This window comes from Mustelus asterias, chromosome 2, assembly GCF_964213995.1.
Source record: "Mustelus asterias chromosome 2, sMusAst1.hap1.1, whole genome shotgun sequence".
Taxonomy (NCBI): Eukaryota; Metazoa; Chordata; class Chondrichthyes; order Carcharhiniformes; family Triakidae; genus Mustelus; species Mustelus asterias.
Window position 1 is genome coordinate 69,089,834 of NC_135802.1, and position 17,406 is coordinate 69,107,239.

Sequence of the window (17,406 nt, forward strand, 5' to 3'; positions counted from 1 at the left end):
AATTGTAATCCCTGGAATAAAGAAAGTTAAAGGGTACTTTGCTTGAGATTTTGAAAAGAATTAATAGGATTGAGAAATAAACAATTTTCCACTGGTGGGTGTGTCAAGTTCCAAACTCCAAGCCAGGCTGTTCAGGAGAAAAGGTGGGAAGGATTTCTTCAAAGGGTGAAATCTCAGATTGATGGACTATTGCCAGATATGGGCATACAAAGATATGGAGCCAAGGCAAGATGCAGAACAACCATGATCGTACTGAACGGGAAGACAGATTCAAGGGGCTAAATGGTCTACTCTTTTCCTTTAACCCATGAACAACAGCAATTAGTTTCCTTTGAGAAGTGGTCAGGATGTGGCATGAAATAGAACGGAGTAGGTTAAACATATCCTGAAAACTAAATCTCAGTTGTGTTCCCAAGCACCTATGAACAATACTGCAACCAGTAAATAAAATGAATTATCTACTATATGCTCAGAAATTATGAAGAATAACCAATAGTATAGCATATAGGCATAATGAAAGCAAAATTCTGTGAATGTTGGAAATCTGAAACAAAAACAGAAAAGGCTGGAAAAGGTCAGAGAAAAACAGTTAACATTTCAAGTCAACTAGCGCTGAAGAATCATATTAGACTTGAATCATTAACTCTGTTTCTCTCTAACCTGCTGAGTTTTTCCAGCATTTTCTGTTTTTGTTTATGACATGCAGGTAGTTGGGTTACCAACTCTGGTGGAATATGTTCCTGGAGGTTTTATCATCTGATCAACTGCACACTCAGTCTCCTCTCCTACCTAATATTTTATAACCAACAAATGAAACCAAAGTGAAACACAATTCAATACTTATGGTTTTTCTCCGGGCTGCTTGCAGGAGGGAAATTACTCTTCCATTCTTGGAGACTTCAAGGGCCATTCTGGAGGGTAGCACCCCTGGTGAGTTATTTGATTAGTTTCAAACTTGATTAAGTAAGAAGTCTCACAACATCAGGTTAAAGTCCAACAGGTTTATTTGGAATCACGAGCTTTCAGAGCGCTGCTCCGTCATCTCGTGAAAGCTTGTGATTCCAAATAAACCTGTTGGCCTTTAACCTGGTGTTGTGAGAATTCTTACTGTGCCCACCCCCAGTCCAACGCCAGCATCTCCACATCAAACTTGAATTAAAGCACTGAAGTACCCAATAGGCTGCAATCCTATCCTTCATCTTCAATAGGAAAAAAAGCGTGTTTTGATAGCTTTTTCTGAGCTTTCCAGTTAGTGTTGAAGCAAGGCCTGAGAGGCACAAACTTCCAACTCCACCTCAGAAAATGCTGCTACTATTCTACATCACATGACAGGTGAAGTGTGCTGCACTGCTCACCCTCCATGGCCACCAAACGGGAATGGAGTATTGACTTTAAAGAAGAATTTAAGGATTTACAGAGGCAGAGCACTCGTGCTGATAATATATATATATATATATATATGTGTGTGTGGTCCCCCCAGCCCGGGGTTGGGAAACAAGATCCAAAGTGAAAATGCAGACAAGGCTGAATGAAAAATGAGGGAAAACTCACCGCAAAGATTGGAAGTTGTTCTGCTGGCTGCTTCAGGCCGGTTTCTTCCTGGCTGGCAGTCAGGTGAAGCTGGTGAAAGAGCTTGGAATGGAAATGCATCTCCTCCAAATTGCAGAAAACCACCGAACAAGTGGGACAGGCAAAGCGTCTGCACCAAGGGCGCCCAGTAGCCATAGCTTCCTCCATTACTGAGGAACTTGCTATCTCCACACCCCCCCCCCCCCCGCCCGGAGTTAAGCAGCGACTCCAACAATCAAACTTAACCCAGCGCCAAGCTGATGCCACAAGGCAGGCATTGGCATTGAGCTCAGCTTGGAGTCATGTCCTGGGGGGTGCGCTTACACCGGGAGTTCACCCTGCTCTTTGTGGGAGGGTGAGTGGAGCAGGGCTGCAAACTCCGGGCAAACAGGAAACCAGAAGGAAGGGGGAGGGGACTCTGTCTTGACACTCAGGATTCAGTGCTCGCTTTCTTCTCTCTCTGAGACTTTCTCATTAAATACCACCGCTTTCTTTTCACTGTGTGGGCGACAGGTGCACAGAAAGGTAAAAATGAACCGTTTGTGCCTCTGGGAGAGCTGGAGGTTGGTGAGTGAGTGAGAAGTTTAGACAGTGTGTTATCCCTCCTGCAGTCCGGAGCTGTGTGAAAAGCTGCTATTGTGTGTGTGTGTGCGCCTTCCCAAAGCAACTTCTGGCTTTCCCATTCATCTGGAGCGCACTCCTGTAACATCGGAGATCAGCTAGTGCACAACACTCTGATCATTTACTCGGCGTGTTCAAGTAACAACGATCGGAAAATAACAACGAAACGGTGAATCCGGGTGAATGTACCAAATCTACAATTAAAGTCCATCAGATTTGACCCCCCCGCCACACACACAGTTTGAGAACTTTTAACAGATTTTAACTACAAATTCTAATAAACGTGTCGGTGCTGCTGAGTTACATTCACATATGTTGTCAGTGACAATTGGCAACAGGTTCGTAAAACTGGCGGTAAAACGACCACTTCTGAATGCGCCTCTTGAAATATTCCTGCACCTCCCCTCTCATTGTCAATTTCCAAGTTTCCGCGCACTGACTTCCAGCTCTTCCTTCCTCAGTCTCGCCCTTCCTTATTGATCAATCTTTTCCACTCATCCCTGAGTCCACAGACTAACCCTCTGCTTCACCCAAAAGGCTGACACTTCATTTTTTTCCCCACTCTTACACTCAGGGTGTTTTCCCTCAAAGACACCCTTCCTAGGGAAAAAGCTTCTCTAACCATGCCATCAGTTCTCTTCTGGCCACTAATGCACTTAAAGCTGTCTGTGAGGGGAGTTAGAATAGTACACGTTCTTACACTTTATACATCTGCACATACAAAGGTGCCTTTAATTTTGTAATCTAATTTACTGGTTTGTGTAATGAGTGCTTCATTTTTTAAATTAATTTGCGGATGTGGGCATCGCTGGTTAGACCAACATTTATTGCCCATCCCTAAATGCTCTTGAGATGCAGGGGTCATTTGCTGACTTCTTGAACTGCTGCAATCCCTCTATTGCAGGTACATCCACAGTGCTGTTAGGAAAGAAGTTCCAGGAGTTTGACCCACCCAGTGAACTACAGGATGGTGACTTATTTGGAGGGGAATTCTTGTGGTGTTCGCATGTGTCCTGCGTTCTTGTCCTTCTAGATGGTGGTGTTCATGGATTTGGAAGGTGCTGTCTAAGGACTTGGTGAGTTCCTGCAGCACCATGCATTTTGTAGATGGTGCACACTGCTGCCACTGTTCATCGATGGTGGAGGGACTGAAAGATCGTGGAAGGAATGCCAAACAAGCGGGCTGCTTTGTCCTGGATGGTGTTGAGTTTCTTTAGTGTTGTTGAAGCTGCACTCATTCAGGCAAGTGAAGAGTATTCCATCACACTCATGATTTGTGCCTTGTAGATGGTGTACAGGTTTTGAAAGTCAGGAGGTGAATTACTATCCACAGGATTCCTAACCTCTAACATGCTCTTGACTCCACAGTCTATTCAGTTTCTGCTCAATGGTAACCCCCAAGGAGGTTGATAATGGGGGTTTTAGCGATGGTAATGCCATTGAAAGTCAAGAGCAATATTTAGATTCTCTCTTATTGTAGATTATCATTGCCCGGCACTTGTGTGGCATAAATATTACTTGCAATTTATCAGCCCAAGCCTAGATATTGTCTAGGTCTTGGCTACACTTGGACATGGACTGCTTCAGTATCAGAAAAGTTGCAAATGGTGTTGAACATTGTGCAGTCATCAGTGAACATCAGAGCTCGGGAGAATGAGCATACTCAAAGTGTTAACTCTTTCCACAGATGCTGCCAGACCGGTCGAGTTTCTCCAGGATTTTCGGTTTGTATTTCAGATTTTCAGCATGCACAGTTCTTTGCTTTTATTTTAGATTTTGAGCAGGCTACCAAACGCATGTAGGGAAGAAGAAAGATTAAAGTATTTTTAAAGACAGTTGCAAAGGGTAGGATTTAGAAAACACAAGCTCTGAAAAGACAGCATTATTACTTTGGCTACCTTTGTGAGTTTGCCCCATTAAAAATGATGTCAACTGGTTAGCAAATGAGTCCAATTGGATCAACAGAAAATAGGAAAACATACACTCAATTTGATACAATAGGAAATCCAAATATAAAAAAAACTTGTGGAAAAACTCAATCTGATGCAAAGCGAGTCGGAGGAAAGTAGTAAAGCCTCCTCGAGGCAGTTAATCCATTATTGCAGAGTGTTGACAATATAAAGTCTAGAAATACTAAACAATTGTGCCTGAACACAAAAAGATATGGCCTTGAAATTACATTTTGCAACATTATCTGATAAAAATTAACTCTCTTTAATCACTAACTTTTTTGTCCACCATTCAAATGAATGGGTCAGCCCTAATAAAACAAATGGGTTCATACCTCCTTTAAGTGAAGACAGGAGAATTTGATAGAAATTATGCTTTCATACAATACCTCAAGGACTAACTTCCAGGCTTACGTAATTTGCAGTCACATTCTTCAAGATGTTTTCATTAGGTTGCTGAAGTTAGCAAGCAGCAAAACAGCAGATCATCACTTGAGTGCAGTTAGTTAGAGTGTGAACTTGGGAATTTGGTGACAAAGAATTCAGTGCACTGAGGGAGGAGGTAAACAGATAAGTGATCTATTTGTATTTTGCTCGTTTATCCTCGGGTGGATGATGTGTTGCAACTGCAAAATGTAGGAATTCTTGGACACCAGTGTAATTCAGGACAAGCACATCTGCAGCAAGTGTGAGCGGCTGAAGAACTTTGGCTAGGAGTTATTGAGTTGGAGCCCAGTTGCAAACACTGCAATGCATCAGGGAAAGTTACCAGGACACTTTATTCCAGGAGGTGGAAGGATTCATCTGAGAGTGCTCCAAGATATAAATTCCATATGACCATCATCATGTGTGAGACTCATCGATGACTATTGGCTAACAATGGAGGAGGCCCCTAATGCCAAACTTAGTCTTCACCTAAGTAAATATCCATTTTCAATATGAGCCCTAACTCATGGCCAAGAAGAACACTTTTTTTCCCCTACTATTATCCTTGCTAACATCAAATCAACATGAACCAACGATTGAACCCAGGGCATTCATGATCTGATAAGCTCTGGGGCACCCATATAATGTATTCATTCATCTTCCTATTGTGGAAGTCTGCTCCCTTTTATGCTTTTTCCATAATGTATGCAAAACAAAAAGATCCCATGAACTTGATCATGTTGCAGTAGTTTAAAAAGACAGTGTGTGGCAACCCCAAACTAACTAATTCTGTAATCTCCATCTTGTATATTTGCTTTCTTTGATGGCAGTGTATTAAGTGAAAGGTCACTGCTAGAGAAATCAATAAATTACTATGTAATTTTATTTTCCCCCATAGTTGTGACCTTGTAACATAAGCAAATAAACATGTTGATGTTACATTTACTCCCACTGAATATCAGTGTAACTGCAAATGCTCACAAAGTCCCAGATGCTGTATGAATTTACTGTTATAAAGATAATCATGTGCTTGTTTCTTATCCTAAAATGGATAAGCCAGTGGTCACACTAAAACACAATACAAAACAAAGCATTTTGAATGTTTTACAGTCCACAATATGCTAATAGTTCTATGTGCTTCTTTGGACACTTGTTCAAGTAGTCAATTCCATGTGAGATCAGTTATCTAGAGTGGGCAAAACATTACAACCACTAAATCTGGCAATACATTATTATAATTGTCCCTTTTGGTGTGAATTTCTACTTTCATTTACTTATGCAATGACTATTTCCATATTGCATATCTAATGACCTTTACAGATTCATCTAACTTGCACATAAAAATCACCTTATTAAAATAAACTTAAGACTACACAAACAATGTAAACATTGAAATAGTAAAAACATTTAAAACTAGTATAACAATGCTAATTAGTTGCTATTGGTGGAATATACCACTATTGTATATCTTAGAATCTTAGATTCTAAGATATACAATTGTTTCTAATACTAGGACGGAATGTAATTTGGGTTTCCAAAAGCATGTAATGCTAGCCGATCTCCAATGGCATTACTTGCTTGAGGATATACTATTTTATCATATAACACAGCGTGTTTCGAAGTTCACTGGAGAAGCACCTTGGTAGATTTGGCTATGTTGAAGAGCTTCTAGAAATTACAATTACTGGACATGTTGATGTACAATAATTGACAAAATAAACTGCATTTCTCTTGTTAGCGATTATTTTTGGGTGAAATGTCTATACCTTTTATTTTATATATATATATGGATGCAGTCAATTTTTTTTCAAGTTCAGGATGTAGAGGGCAATAGTTGAAAGACATTCAAAAGTGCATTAATTGCTGCTTGCAGTACTGGAGTGTGGTAACCCTACAGCAGTGTTTTAGATTTGGCAGCACTTCAAAGGGGGGACCAATTTTGCAAGCCATGGAATACTGGAAGGAAATTTCAGGTCAGCGCGATGGAAATTTTGAGGGCACGTCAGCTGTGTGGAGATATATCAGTGCCTTTAAACAATGAGTAGGTAGGAATGGCAGGAAGTTTTGATGTTTGGGGTCCTAAACAAGCAAGAAGTTGTGATATATATATAAATATATAATATATATGTGTATATAGTATGTTGGGCTTTGGGTGTGAACAGCCCCTTTAAGACTACGGGTCAGGTGACCCCTGGGCTATTGGCTCCGCCCAGTGTGGGACCCTGTTGGACAGTCTAATACATAACTGTAAATGAGTGCACACCTTCAATAAACAGCTCCCAGTATTGAAGCCTACTTTGTGATTCTTTATGCCCCTCAGTTCACAGGGGCTTACATAACAGAAGTCGCATTAGGAGGAAACAGGAAAGTGATGAGTGGGGATGGGTGGGTGGGGTGGGAGAGGGGACAGTGTGAGGTAAATTATTGGTGCCCTGAGCGGGACTGTACAACGCAACACGCAAGAGCAGAAAGACATGAAGAAAGCAAAGGCCCTCAGTCGGTGGGAGTGAAAATGCAGGGTGAGAAGCTGAGGTGGGAATCTCTGGCCTCTTGCGGTGTGTTTCCCGGCAGCAGGATCTTCTGGTCCTGCCGCTGCCAATGGGACTTCCCAATTATTCCACCCCATGACGCCGGGAAACCTGCGGCGGGTGTGACACATCTGAAGTCGATGGACCGGAAGATCCCACTGACGTGAACGGCCAGAGAATTCTGACCCAGATGTATTAATTTCCCTCCACTTTGAAAAAGATTATTATAGATTATTAAATAGTAATTATATATAGTAATTGTAACTTTTTCTGGAAGCTGGACTTGTAGTGTTGGGGGATATGAAACATGGTATACCTCTGCATTTAAAAGCAATGCGTGTGGTGATAGTTGAAAAAAATAGTATTCTAGATTCTGATGTTTGAAGTTAGGATTTGTATTTGGGTTTACATCACTCAATGCTTTGATCTTGCGAAGACAGCGGAAGCATTTCCATGTGAGAACTAGTTTTAAGTTGTTTGAAATAGTGTTGCTTTTTTCCATGAGCACTCACTTATCTGATGTACGTCATAGTCTTTGTGCAAGGTGAAGATAGAGAAATCAAAAGGGATAATGAATACAACATATATGGAGAATCTTTCCATTTTATTAAGAATCATTCAGTTACCAGCAATGTTTTATGGATCCTGGAAGGTCTGGTACATACTCATTTCCATTCTGTTCATCATTAGGGAGGATTGAATTTTCAGGTTTTTCTGGTACTTTAAAAGGTTTATTTTCACTCCCCACCTGTTCCTCTGGCACTTTTTCCCCTTGCATTTCGTCTGGTGAGTGTTGTCTGGAGCTTGATTTCACGGCAGGACTTCCAAAGCACTGGGCTGAAGAATCAAACCTAGCTTGCTCAGAAATCTTAAAGGTTTCAACTGGCAGTTCTTTGGGATTATCCAGGATCTGAATGACTGTGGTGTGGGACCGTTTCAGCTGCTTACGGTTCTTAGCTGCTGTGTTGGCTGAGGAGCAGCGCTGTTGACCAGTCACTCTATCCCCAAGCATGCGTGTCTGTGCTGCTTGCTTCTCTGGGCATTTAATTCCACACAACACATGGGGCAGCGTTACTCCTAGTTTAGCAAGATTATAATGTTCAGCACTCAAAGTATCTCTTGACTGTAGAGAATCACCGGGGGTGGAAATACTGTCAGGCTCTGAAACTGAATTGCTAAATGTTTGAGGTGGGCCTGAAGCACTACAAGGCACAATTTTTATAATATTGTCATTAGCAAATGAGAAGTCATTCAGTGGGGTGGAAGAATCAGCCTCAGTTGTTTTTTGTGGGTGGTTGGACGTGTGGCCACTTTGAGCACTCTCAGATGTTTCGTACATATTTTCTTGACGCATCTGAAGTTGATGGAGGGTCTCGAACTCAAGTTTGGACCTGAAATGAGAAGTAATAAACAAATGAAACAAAATACTGGCTTTGAAATTCAACTGATGCCCTTACGATTTTTTTGGTAAGATCGCCCCGTCAAATTGAAATGACTAAAGCTAGAGACCAGAAAGTGGGGGGTTACAATAAATGGTCTTTTTTGCGTTAAAAACATGTATTTTCATTTATATAGCACCCTTCATAACCACTGGACATCTCAAAGCACTTTACAGCAAATTAAGTTTTACCCAGTGTTGTAATTTAGCAAATATCATGTAAGATGGCAGTCATGTGTAGTGGCTAAAATTCTGTTCTCAAACATCATGGAGCCTGGAGTTTCCATTCTGTTGCACTGGTATTTCTGCTGCAATTAGTCCAAAGTTGCCAAAGTTAAAATGAAAGATCATGGAATTTTGAATGCAAATTACATTCAGTACAAATCAAAATTCTACAGTTTTGCGCACTAGATGAGAAAACATCAAACTAAAAAAAAGCCCCATCCACAAAAATGATCACAACCCAAATCAAATTCATCACTCGAGAGAGTTTCTGCAACTTGTAGTGTTTGTAGACTTTCTAGGAAGCTTTTAAATTAACTAGTACTTCTGGACACAATTAAGTTTAAGTTTATTTATGAGTGTCACAAGTAGGCTTACATCAACACTGCAATGAAGTTACTATGAAAATCCCCTAGTTGCCACACTCTGGCACCTGTTCGGGTACACTGAGGGAGAATTTAGCATGGCCAATACACCTAACCAGCACGTCTTTTGAACTGTGGGAGGAAACTTGAGCACCTGTAGAAAATCCACACAGACACAGGGAGAACGTTCAATCTCCACACAGACAGTGACCCAAGGCGGGAATCGAACCCGGGTCCCTGGCGTGTGAGGCAACAGTGCTAACCACTGTGCCATCATGCTGTCTATGGCAGCTGTTAAAAGCTTTTGATTTTATTTTTGATTTACTGATTACTTTTTTATCCTTTCATGGTATGTGACTAGGCCAACATTTGATGCTCTTCCCTAATTGCCCATAAGGCTGTGAGCCACCTTCTTGAACTGCTGCCGCCTATCTAGTGTAAATGCACCCAGTGTACTGTTAGGAAGAAAGTTCTCATATTTTGGTTCCGTGCTGCCACCAAACGGTCTGCAATTGTCCCAACCCTTTCTACTGGCACAAACTGGATGGACACAAGACTGATTAGCATGTGATTGCATGGAATTCAATCTCATTAGTGTGTTCGGCATGCATGCTCCCACCTTGCCGGCAGGTTGTCGGATCACTATTGGTCTCCACTAGCCAAGACCAGGCATGATGGCCACACCGGGGCGAGGGGGAGGGAGGCGGGGGGAGGAGGGGGGGGGTGGCGGCTCGGAGTCTATTGAAGCACCCAGGTGGTCAGGGACATTGTCAAGCAGTGCCCATCAGGTAGTGCCCACCTGGCACACTGGCACGTGCCAATGGAAACCGACTACCAGTTAGGCACTGCCAGTGTGCCGGGGCAATGCCAAGGGGGTGGGGCCTGAGTGGGAGCTATGATGGAGGGAGGCCTGAGTGGGGTCTGTGGGGGGGGAGGAGGCAGATAAGGGCTATGATGCGGCGAGCCTGAGTGGGTTCTGTGCAGGGGGGTCATGCAGGGGTGGAGTATGAAGGGGGCACGATGGGGGGGCATGTCATCGGTCAGCAAGGGACATGATGGAGGGGGTATGCTAGGGGTCTGGCAGGTGGAACCATTGGGAGGTCCCTGATGCTAGCAATCCGTGTCGGAATGGGGGAACATGCCACTGATGACAGGGGAATGGGGGGGTGATGGGCTGGGTTTCAATATCTCAGGGAGGAGAAGGAGGGGGTCTCCCAGTGCTATAAGATTGGGTGACCCTGGCAAAACAGCACCCAAGCACTCCGAAGCCAGGTTTATTGGTGTGTTTAGCACCCCTCCGTACCAGCACGCAACTCGCCATTATCTTAAAAGTTGACTTGAGCGTGGGATAATTGCGGTGCGAAGCATGCCTGAGACACCAGCGCGGATCGCTCTGGTTTTCTCACCGTTATGGCATTCTGTTTTTTGGGGGGAACATTTAGCTCCAAGTCTGGAATACTGTGGACAGTTTAGACTTCCTTAATTAAGAATGGATATAAATGCATTAGAAACAGGTCAGAAGACATTCACCTGACTGATACCTGGGATGGGGGGTGGGGGAGCGGGGTTACCTTATGAGGAAAGGTTGGACAGGCTGAGCCTGTATCCATTGAAGTTTAGTAGATTAAGGGGTGACCTTATCGAAGTATACAAGGTCCTGAAGAAGCTTGGCATGATGGATGCTGAAACGATGTTTAGCCTTGTGGGAGACGATAGAACTAGAGGGCTCAGATTGAAAATAAAGGGTCTTCCATTTAAGCTAGAGATGAGAAGACATTTTTCCTCTCAGATGGTTATGAGTCATTGGAACCCTCTTCCCCAGTGGAGGGAGGGTCACTTAATATTTTTAAGGTAGAGGGAGAGAGATCTTGAGTCAAAGGTTATCAGGGGTAGTGGAATGTGCAGATGTGGCCACAATCAGCTCAGCCATGATCATATTGAAAGGTGGAACAGGCTCAAGGGGCTGAATAGCCTACTCCTGCTCCTAACTTGTATGTATGTTTGTATATTTTCATTCGGCACTCTAGAAAAGGGGATCCCAGGCACATCTTAAGTTTATTTTTGGAGGGGAACAACTCCACTTGCTTGGAAACTCCCCAACTGAAACTTGTGAACTTTTTGATACACAGGCAGCCAGAAATGGAACTTATTTCAAGGGATTTATTCCTGTATTTGTAAACTTAGGCTGGTTCTGTAGTGAATATATTGGGCATATTGCAGCCTCCAGCAATGCATGTGCTCCTTCAACTTCCCCATCCAACTTTATCGTTAATAATAGCTTTACCTTAAAGTCTTGATATCTGTAATGTCTGGTTCGGAATTGTGTTCTCTTCCTGGTATCAAAAGTTTATAAAACTGCAGATTATTTCTGAATAGTTCTTCTTCAAGTTTGTAAATTTTATGCTCCAAATGATTTTCCTGAAAAATATGATTCCATAACAGAAAATATGATTAAATGTTTCTGCACATAATCTGGGATTAGCAACTGGCATACATGCAGATTTCTCAATAATGTAAATGCACATTACACTGAGGTGATCCAGCGTAAATTTATCATCAGCCTGAGAGAAAGGTAAATGGGTGCTCAGCCAATACTGCTCATATTAATCACTGTCAGATCCACAGCCTCAGGTCAACTTGCTCACTTTCTTCCTGCTATAGAAATATCCCATCATGTGTTATGATGGGGGAAATCAGAGATCCCAACCTATGTTTATCGGATTCAAACAAACATGCTCATTGCTGCAAACCTTACAAATTATTTTAGATAAGTTAAGCATGAAGGAATACATAAAATAGCTGACCAGAAACTATGATGAGGGGAGGGCGGTGGCGGGGGGGGGGGATTCGAAAAGGCCGCATGAGTTATTATACTCTGGATAATATTTGAATATTGGTATTCTAACCTCAGATCGCTGGTTGAAGTAATAGCCAGGACCCAATCCGTACGGGCTGTCCTCCAAAAAATGCGGTTTTGCTGGGAGAGAGTGATGAAGACTGTTTGAGAGCGCATTGAGTCGAAACAACAACTCATCCATCAAGTTTTCAAACTCATCCAAGTAGAAGTTCTATTAAAAAACAAACAACATATTAAATTGTTGAACTCTGGTGTAACGTTCTTTTCATTCTAGGTTCATAGAATCCTAGTGCAGGAGGAGGCCATTCAACCCAACAGGTCTGCACCGACCACAATCTCTAACCCCATAACCCCATGTATTTACCCTAGCTAGTCCCCCTGACACTAAGGGGCAACTTAGTATGGCCAATCCACCTAACCCACACATCCCTCTCTTACTACTTACCTGGCCTTCCTGTGTCACACAAGGCTCTTCAAATCATCATCTATTTTTTCAAATCCTTCTACAGCTTTAGTCTACTTTCCTTCTTTGATCTTCTCAAGCCCCATATCCAACTCCAAACCCTTTGTTGTAATAATTCTAGTCTACATTTCACCCATTTCCTCAACTATACTAGTCAAAAATCATTTAAGGTTGATACCTCTTTCACCTTCAAGAGTCTCAAAACCTACCTCAAAGATTTAGTCACCTGTCCTAATAGTTCTCTTACTTCTATATATTTGTCCCCCACTTGAAGCTTCCCTGCATGACTGTATTGAGATAAATGGGCACAGCACGGTGGCACACTGTTTCGCACTGCTACCTCACAGCACCAGGGACCCAGGTTTGCTTCCGACCTTGGATGACTGCCTGTGTGGAGTTTGCACGTTTGCCCCATGTCTGCATGGGTTTCCTCCAAGTGCTCCGGCTTCCTTCCACAGTCCAAAGATGGGCAAATTGGGTTGGCTATGTTAAATGCGTAGGGTTACAGGGATACGAGAGGGGTGGGCCTGGGTAAGATGCTCTTTTGGAGAGTTGATGCAGACTCAATGGGCTGAATGGCTTCCTTCTGCACTGTAGGGATTCTACTGTTAACTTGGTAATTGGTGTAAATCCCTAGCCTACCATCCATCCATGCATTCTTGCTCCAACTCACCATCCACAATGAACTAAATGTTATAGATCTAAACAATTAATAAATTTATCAATGAAACAATGTATTCCAGGCAAAATACTACTTCACAAAGCCCAATGTTTGTTAATTTGCACCCTCAGTTCAAAAACCTAGTCCTGCTAGAAAATATTTGAATGTGGCATCTTTGGTCCTTTAGGAAAATGGTTTGTAGTCAGATGACTAGAGACCTAAGGTGACTGGGTAAAGGAAACCAGGAATAACATGAGGAAAATCATCTTTAAACATCAAGTTATGATGAACTGGAAGCATTGCCTACAAGGGTGGCGGATGTTGAGTTTTATGTTTATAAAAATGTTTTACATTCTGCCTTTTTGTTAATTCAATAGTAGCTTTCAAAAATTGGATAAATATTTGAAGAAGAAGAATTTACAAAGCAATGGGAATAAGGAGTGGGACAAATTGAATAACTCTTTCAAAGAGCTGACACAAGTATGATGGGCAGAAAGGCCTTCTGTGCTGTGTCATTCTCCAGTTTTCATAAACTTATTCTGGTTTTGATTTGAATTATGTAACACACATCTCAGTCACACACATTTAGAGCAGCATGGTGTAGCACTGCTACCTCACTACGCCAGGGATCCAGGTTCAATTCTGGCCTCAGGTCACTGTCTGTGTGCAGTTTACACATTCTCCCCATGTCAGCATGGGTTTCCTCTGGGTGCTCCTGTTTCCTCCCACAGTCCAAAAATGTGTGGGTTAGTTTGATTGACCATGCTAAATTGTCCCTTAGTGTCCTGGGATGCGTAGATTAGAGGGATTGGCGGGGTAAATATGTGGGGTGACAGGGATAGGGCCTAGGTGAGATTGTTGTCGATGCAGACTCGATGGGCCGAATGGCTTTCTTTGCACTGTAGGGATTATTATTATCTCAGTCGAAAAGTATTACAGGTGACTGAAAGATCATTACTGTCAACAGGTTGTATTGTGTCCAGTTAAGATATCAAAAGTGGAATTTTTATTTCATCCTGTTGTGTGTGTTAATGTTGTCCTCGGCTTAATTGCATTATTTCCACTTGCAGCAGGAAAATGAATCACTTCCTTTTCCAGCGCACAAGAATGACTTACACATGCAAAATAAATGAACATCAAAGTGCAGGCATTCCTCTCGAGACATACTGAACCACATAACAATTTGAAAGCAATATATCTTTTGACTCCTTAAAGTCCACTGCTGCTTACCAAATTCCAATACAAATATTTTGGAAAATTGTTCCAGTGGAAATCTTCACCTGTGCCCAGTTCCAGACAAGAACCAACTGCTCCCTCAATTCTGCGAATGCCTCAGCATTTCCTTGCTTCCACCAACACACTCACCAAAATTTGCCAACTCATTAAGACCCATAATCTGACAGAGTATTTATCACCCAAAACACAGAATTTAGCACCGAGTGATCAGGAGAAATCTATTTTCAATGCTCCCCTTCTCTGAACTGATGCAACGGGAAACAGTTCTTGCCTGTTTTCAGCCTCTAAACATCTTGCTGCAGACCATTAACATAATAAAGATGCTGCTTGTGAAAAGAGCTGTACAATCGAGACATCTGGAAAAGGGAAATGGCTCTTGATTTCATTGTTGTTAACACATTACCAGGAAACAAAATGGGAAAAATATTGGCTAAGAAACAGCAAACTGAGCCATGTTGTTGGAATAGAATGCTATTGGGGTTTTAGCAAAAAGGCAAATGTCACTGATCAAATAAAATGATCAATATTTGTTTAATCACAATGCGAAAGCAAACATGGTCAACATGCAGCATTGCTATTCAGCAACATGTAAATTAAAAGAGGCTTTTTCAAAATATTTAAATAACTTGCAGAGTTGAGACAGATTTTCTTATTGAAAAACAAAATTCCATAATGTTTGTTTGTCACTACAAATTAACCACATCTCTTCCTTTGAATCAAAAGCGGGATAAAGGGCTATGGGGAAAAGGCAGGGAAGTGGAGTTAGGATGAGATGGAGGTCAGCCATGATCATTTGGAATGGCAGAGCAGGCACAAAGGGCTGAATGCTTACTCTTGCTCCTAATTCCTATGTTTCCCCTTCAATGGCCACAAGTGAAAGTATTAATTTCTGTAACCTTATCCCTTTCTGGAATTTTTAATTTAAAATAAAAACACAAATTAACTTTGTAATGTTTCCTATCACAGACATGCCACTGTGACCAGTATGATCATTCTGAAGCAGATGCTGTCGACCATGTTCATGATAACATTTTCACTATGGATGTGGCAATGCAAATGTGGCTTTTTGTTGTCATGTAGTAATTTTCCCCTCCCTTTCAAAACCACTGTAATGACACCACTCTTCAGAATCTCCTCCTTTGACTTCACTGTCCTGGAAAAAACTACCTCTGCATCTTCAACATTCCTTTCCTCTTGAAGCTTCTTGAGACTGTCACCTCCCAACTGCATCTTTAAAACTTTCCAATCGGATTTCCATCACGGCCCAGCACCAAAATAGTCATTCAGAAGTTGAATGATATCGGCTGTGACTGTAACTACGGAACATTTTCCATCCATGATCTCATTGCAGTCAACATTATCACTGACCTCCAACACATTTCTCCCACCCGCCGGTCTTAGCCTGTCTGCTCATCATGCAGTTGTCACCTCCAGACATGAGAAATACAATGCTCTGCTGCCTGGTGCTTTATTCATCAACTGTCCCATTCTTCAGCTTCCTGTAAACTTCAGCTAATCCAAAACACTGCTGCTCTTTGTTTACATTTTAATGTAAGACTTTGGACAGGATCAGGGCAAATTTGAGTCAGATGCCTATTTTATATTCCACCCGATTTTATTCCCCATTTATTTCAATGGATAATAAATTCACACGGTGTAAATTGCACACCTGGCCCAAACCTATTGGGTGGGCTTTTCCAGCCTCGCTCACCCTGAAACCAGAAAATCCCGCCCAAGGTCAATGGACCTTTCCATGGTCCACCCCTCGCCCGCTCCAATTCCCGTGGCAGGCAGGATGGTAAAATACACCTCATAAACTGGCCTACAGGAAAAGAGGGAAGATTAAGTTAAAATTGGGCCTCTCCAGTTTAGAATTCCCATCCTTGTGTTTAAACTCTTTTCTGGCACAGTTCCTCTCTATTTCTGTATCCTCCTCTAATTCATTAAGCTTCCCTTCCACACTTGATCTCTCTGTCCCTCTAAGCCTTACCATGCCTAGCAACCAATCTTCCAGCCATCTCTTGCCCATGTACTGCCACATGAACTCCAGTGGTTCAAGAAGGAAGCTAAACACCACCTTCTGCCAACTCTGTGCCAATGTTGTACTGAGCCAGTGCCACTTTAAATCTTGATTCTGAGCCTTCATGTGGAAATATGCGATTATATTGCCCAAGGCTATGGCTGAGAACAGCACTGAACAATTTTGGCATTAATACAAACATGCATCCTAGCACTGCAGGCTACAGTGAGCCAAAGCTTTAACATTCAGCACTACTATGTTGCCTTTAATCTGATACCATGGCATATTCTGAGAATAATGTGCATGTGTTTCGAGACATTACATTTCCTTGAGTTGAATCATGGTCTATTTCTCTGTTTTGGTTTCTTCCCACGAAGATCATGATCTTCTCCCAGGCGTAAACTGCTACTTCAGTGAATGTCACCAGGTGTTTACTTCGCGATGACTTCTTTGCCTCTTCTGCCATTGAGGTAAGAATCCCTATGAACTGAAGCAGAGAAATGTAATTACAACAAACATGCTTAACCCAGCTATCATCACCAAACACCATTTCTTCATATGGCATTATCACTGTGAACAAGAGGTTAAGTAAGAACAAGAGCTATGCAAAATAGTATTGCAAGGGACACAGACCTGCCAGGGATGATGACAGCTCTGGACTCATTGGGAGTCTGGGAGTAATTGAGGTTGACTTCTCAGGTCAGTCCACTGTAATGAGATGTTCTACAAACACTGGATTAGACCGTGGGATTCTGGGATCTGAAGAACTCAGAAGGGAGTATTCAAGATCTGGTAGTGAGAGTGGACAGGGAACATGAGACCTGCAGTTCTTTAAAAATTAGTTTATGGGAAGTCAGTGCCATCGGAAAGGCCAACACTTATTGCCTACCCCTACTGGTACTTAAAAAGATGGTGGAAGCTTTTTGGGAGGGAATTCCAGAATTCTGACCCAGCAACATTGTAGGAATGGTGAGATATTTCCAAGTCAGGGTGGTCTGTGGCTTGAAGGGGAACTTGCAGCAAGTTGTGTTCCCGTGTGTCTGCTGCCCTT

General features: G+C 42.3%; 2 protein-coding genes across 2 annotated transcripts in view; both read right to left on the bottom strand.

The window, feature by feature from the left end:
* Nucleotides 1–1,914, bottom strand: part of tns3 (tensin 3) — a 435,511-nt gene extending 433,597 nt beyond the window's left edge. Inside the window, exon 1 of the mRNA XM_078236646.1 lies at nucleotides 1,552–1,914. Within this exon, the coding sequence (XP_078092772.1) occupies nucleotides 1,552–1,737 (186 nt within the window). The 5' untranslated portion in view covers nucleotides 1,738–1,914. The remainder of the gene's footprint in view (nucleotides 1–1,551) is intronic.
* Nucleotides 1,915–7,715: 5,801 nt separating this feature from the next.
* The window catches only part of pkd1l1 (polycystin 1 like 1, transient receptor potential channel interacting), a 119,781-nt gene continuing 110,090 nt past the window's right edge, over nucleotides 7,716–17,406 (bottom strand). Inside the window, exons 50-53 of the mRNA XM_078200424.1 lie at nucleotides 16,678–16,842; nucleotides 12,025–12,186; nucleotides 11,403–11,536; nucleotides 7,716–8,484 (exon numbers count right to left, since the gene is read on the bottom strand). Of these exons, the coding sequence (XP_078056550.1) occupies nucleotides 7,716–8,484; nucleotides 11,403–11,536; nucleotides 12,025–12,186; nucleotides 16,678–16,842 (1,230 nt within the window). The remainder of the gene's footprint in view (nucleotides 8,485–11,402; nucleotides 11,537–12,024; nucleotides 12,187–16,677; nucleotides 16,843–17,406) is intronic.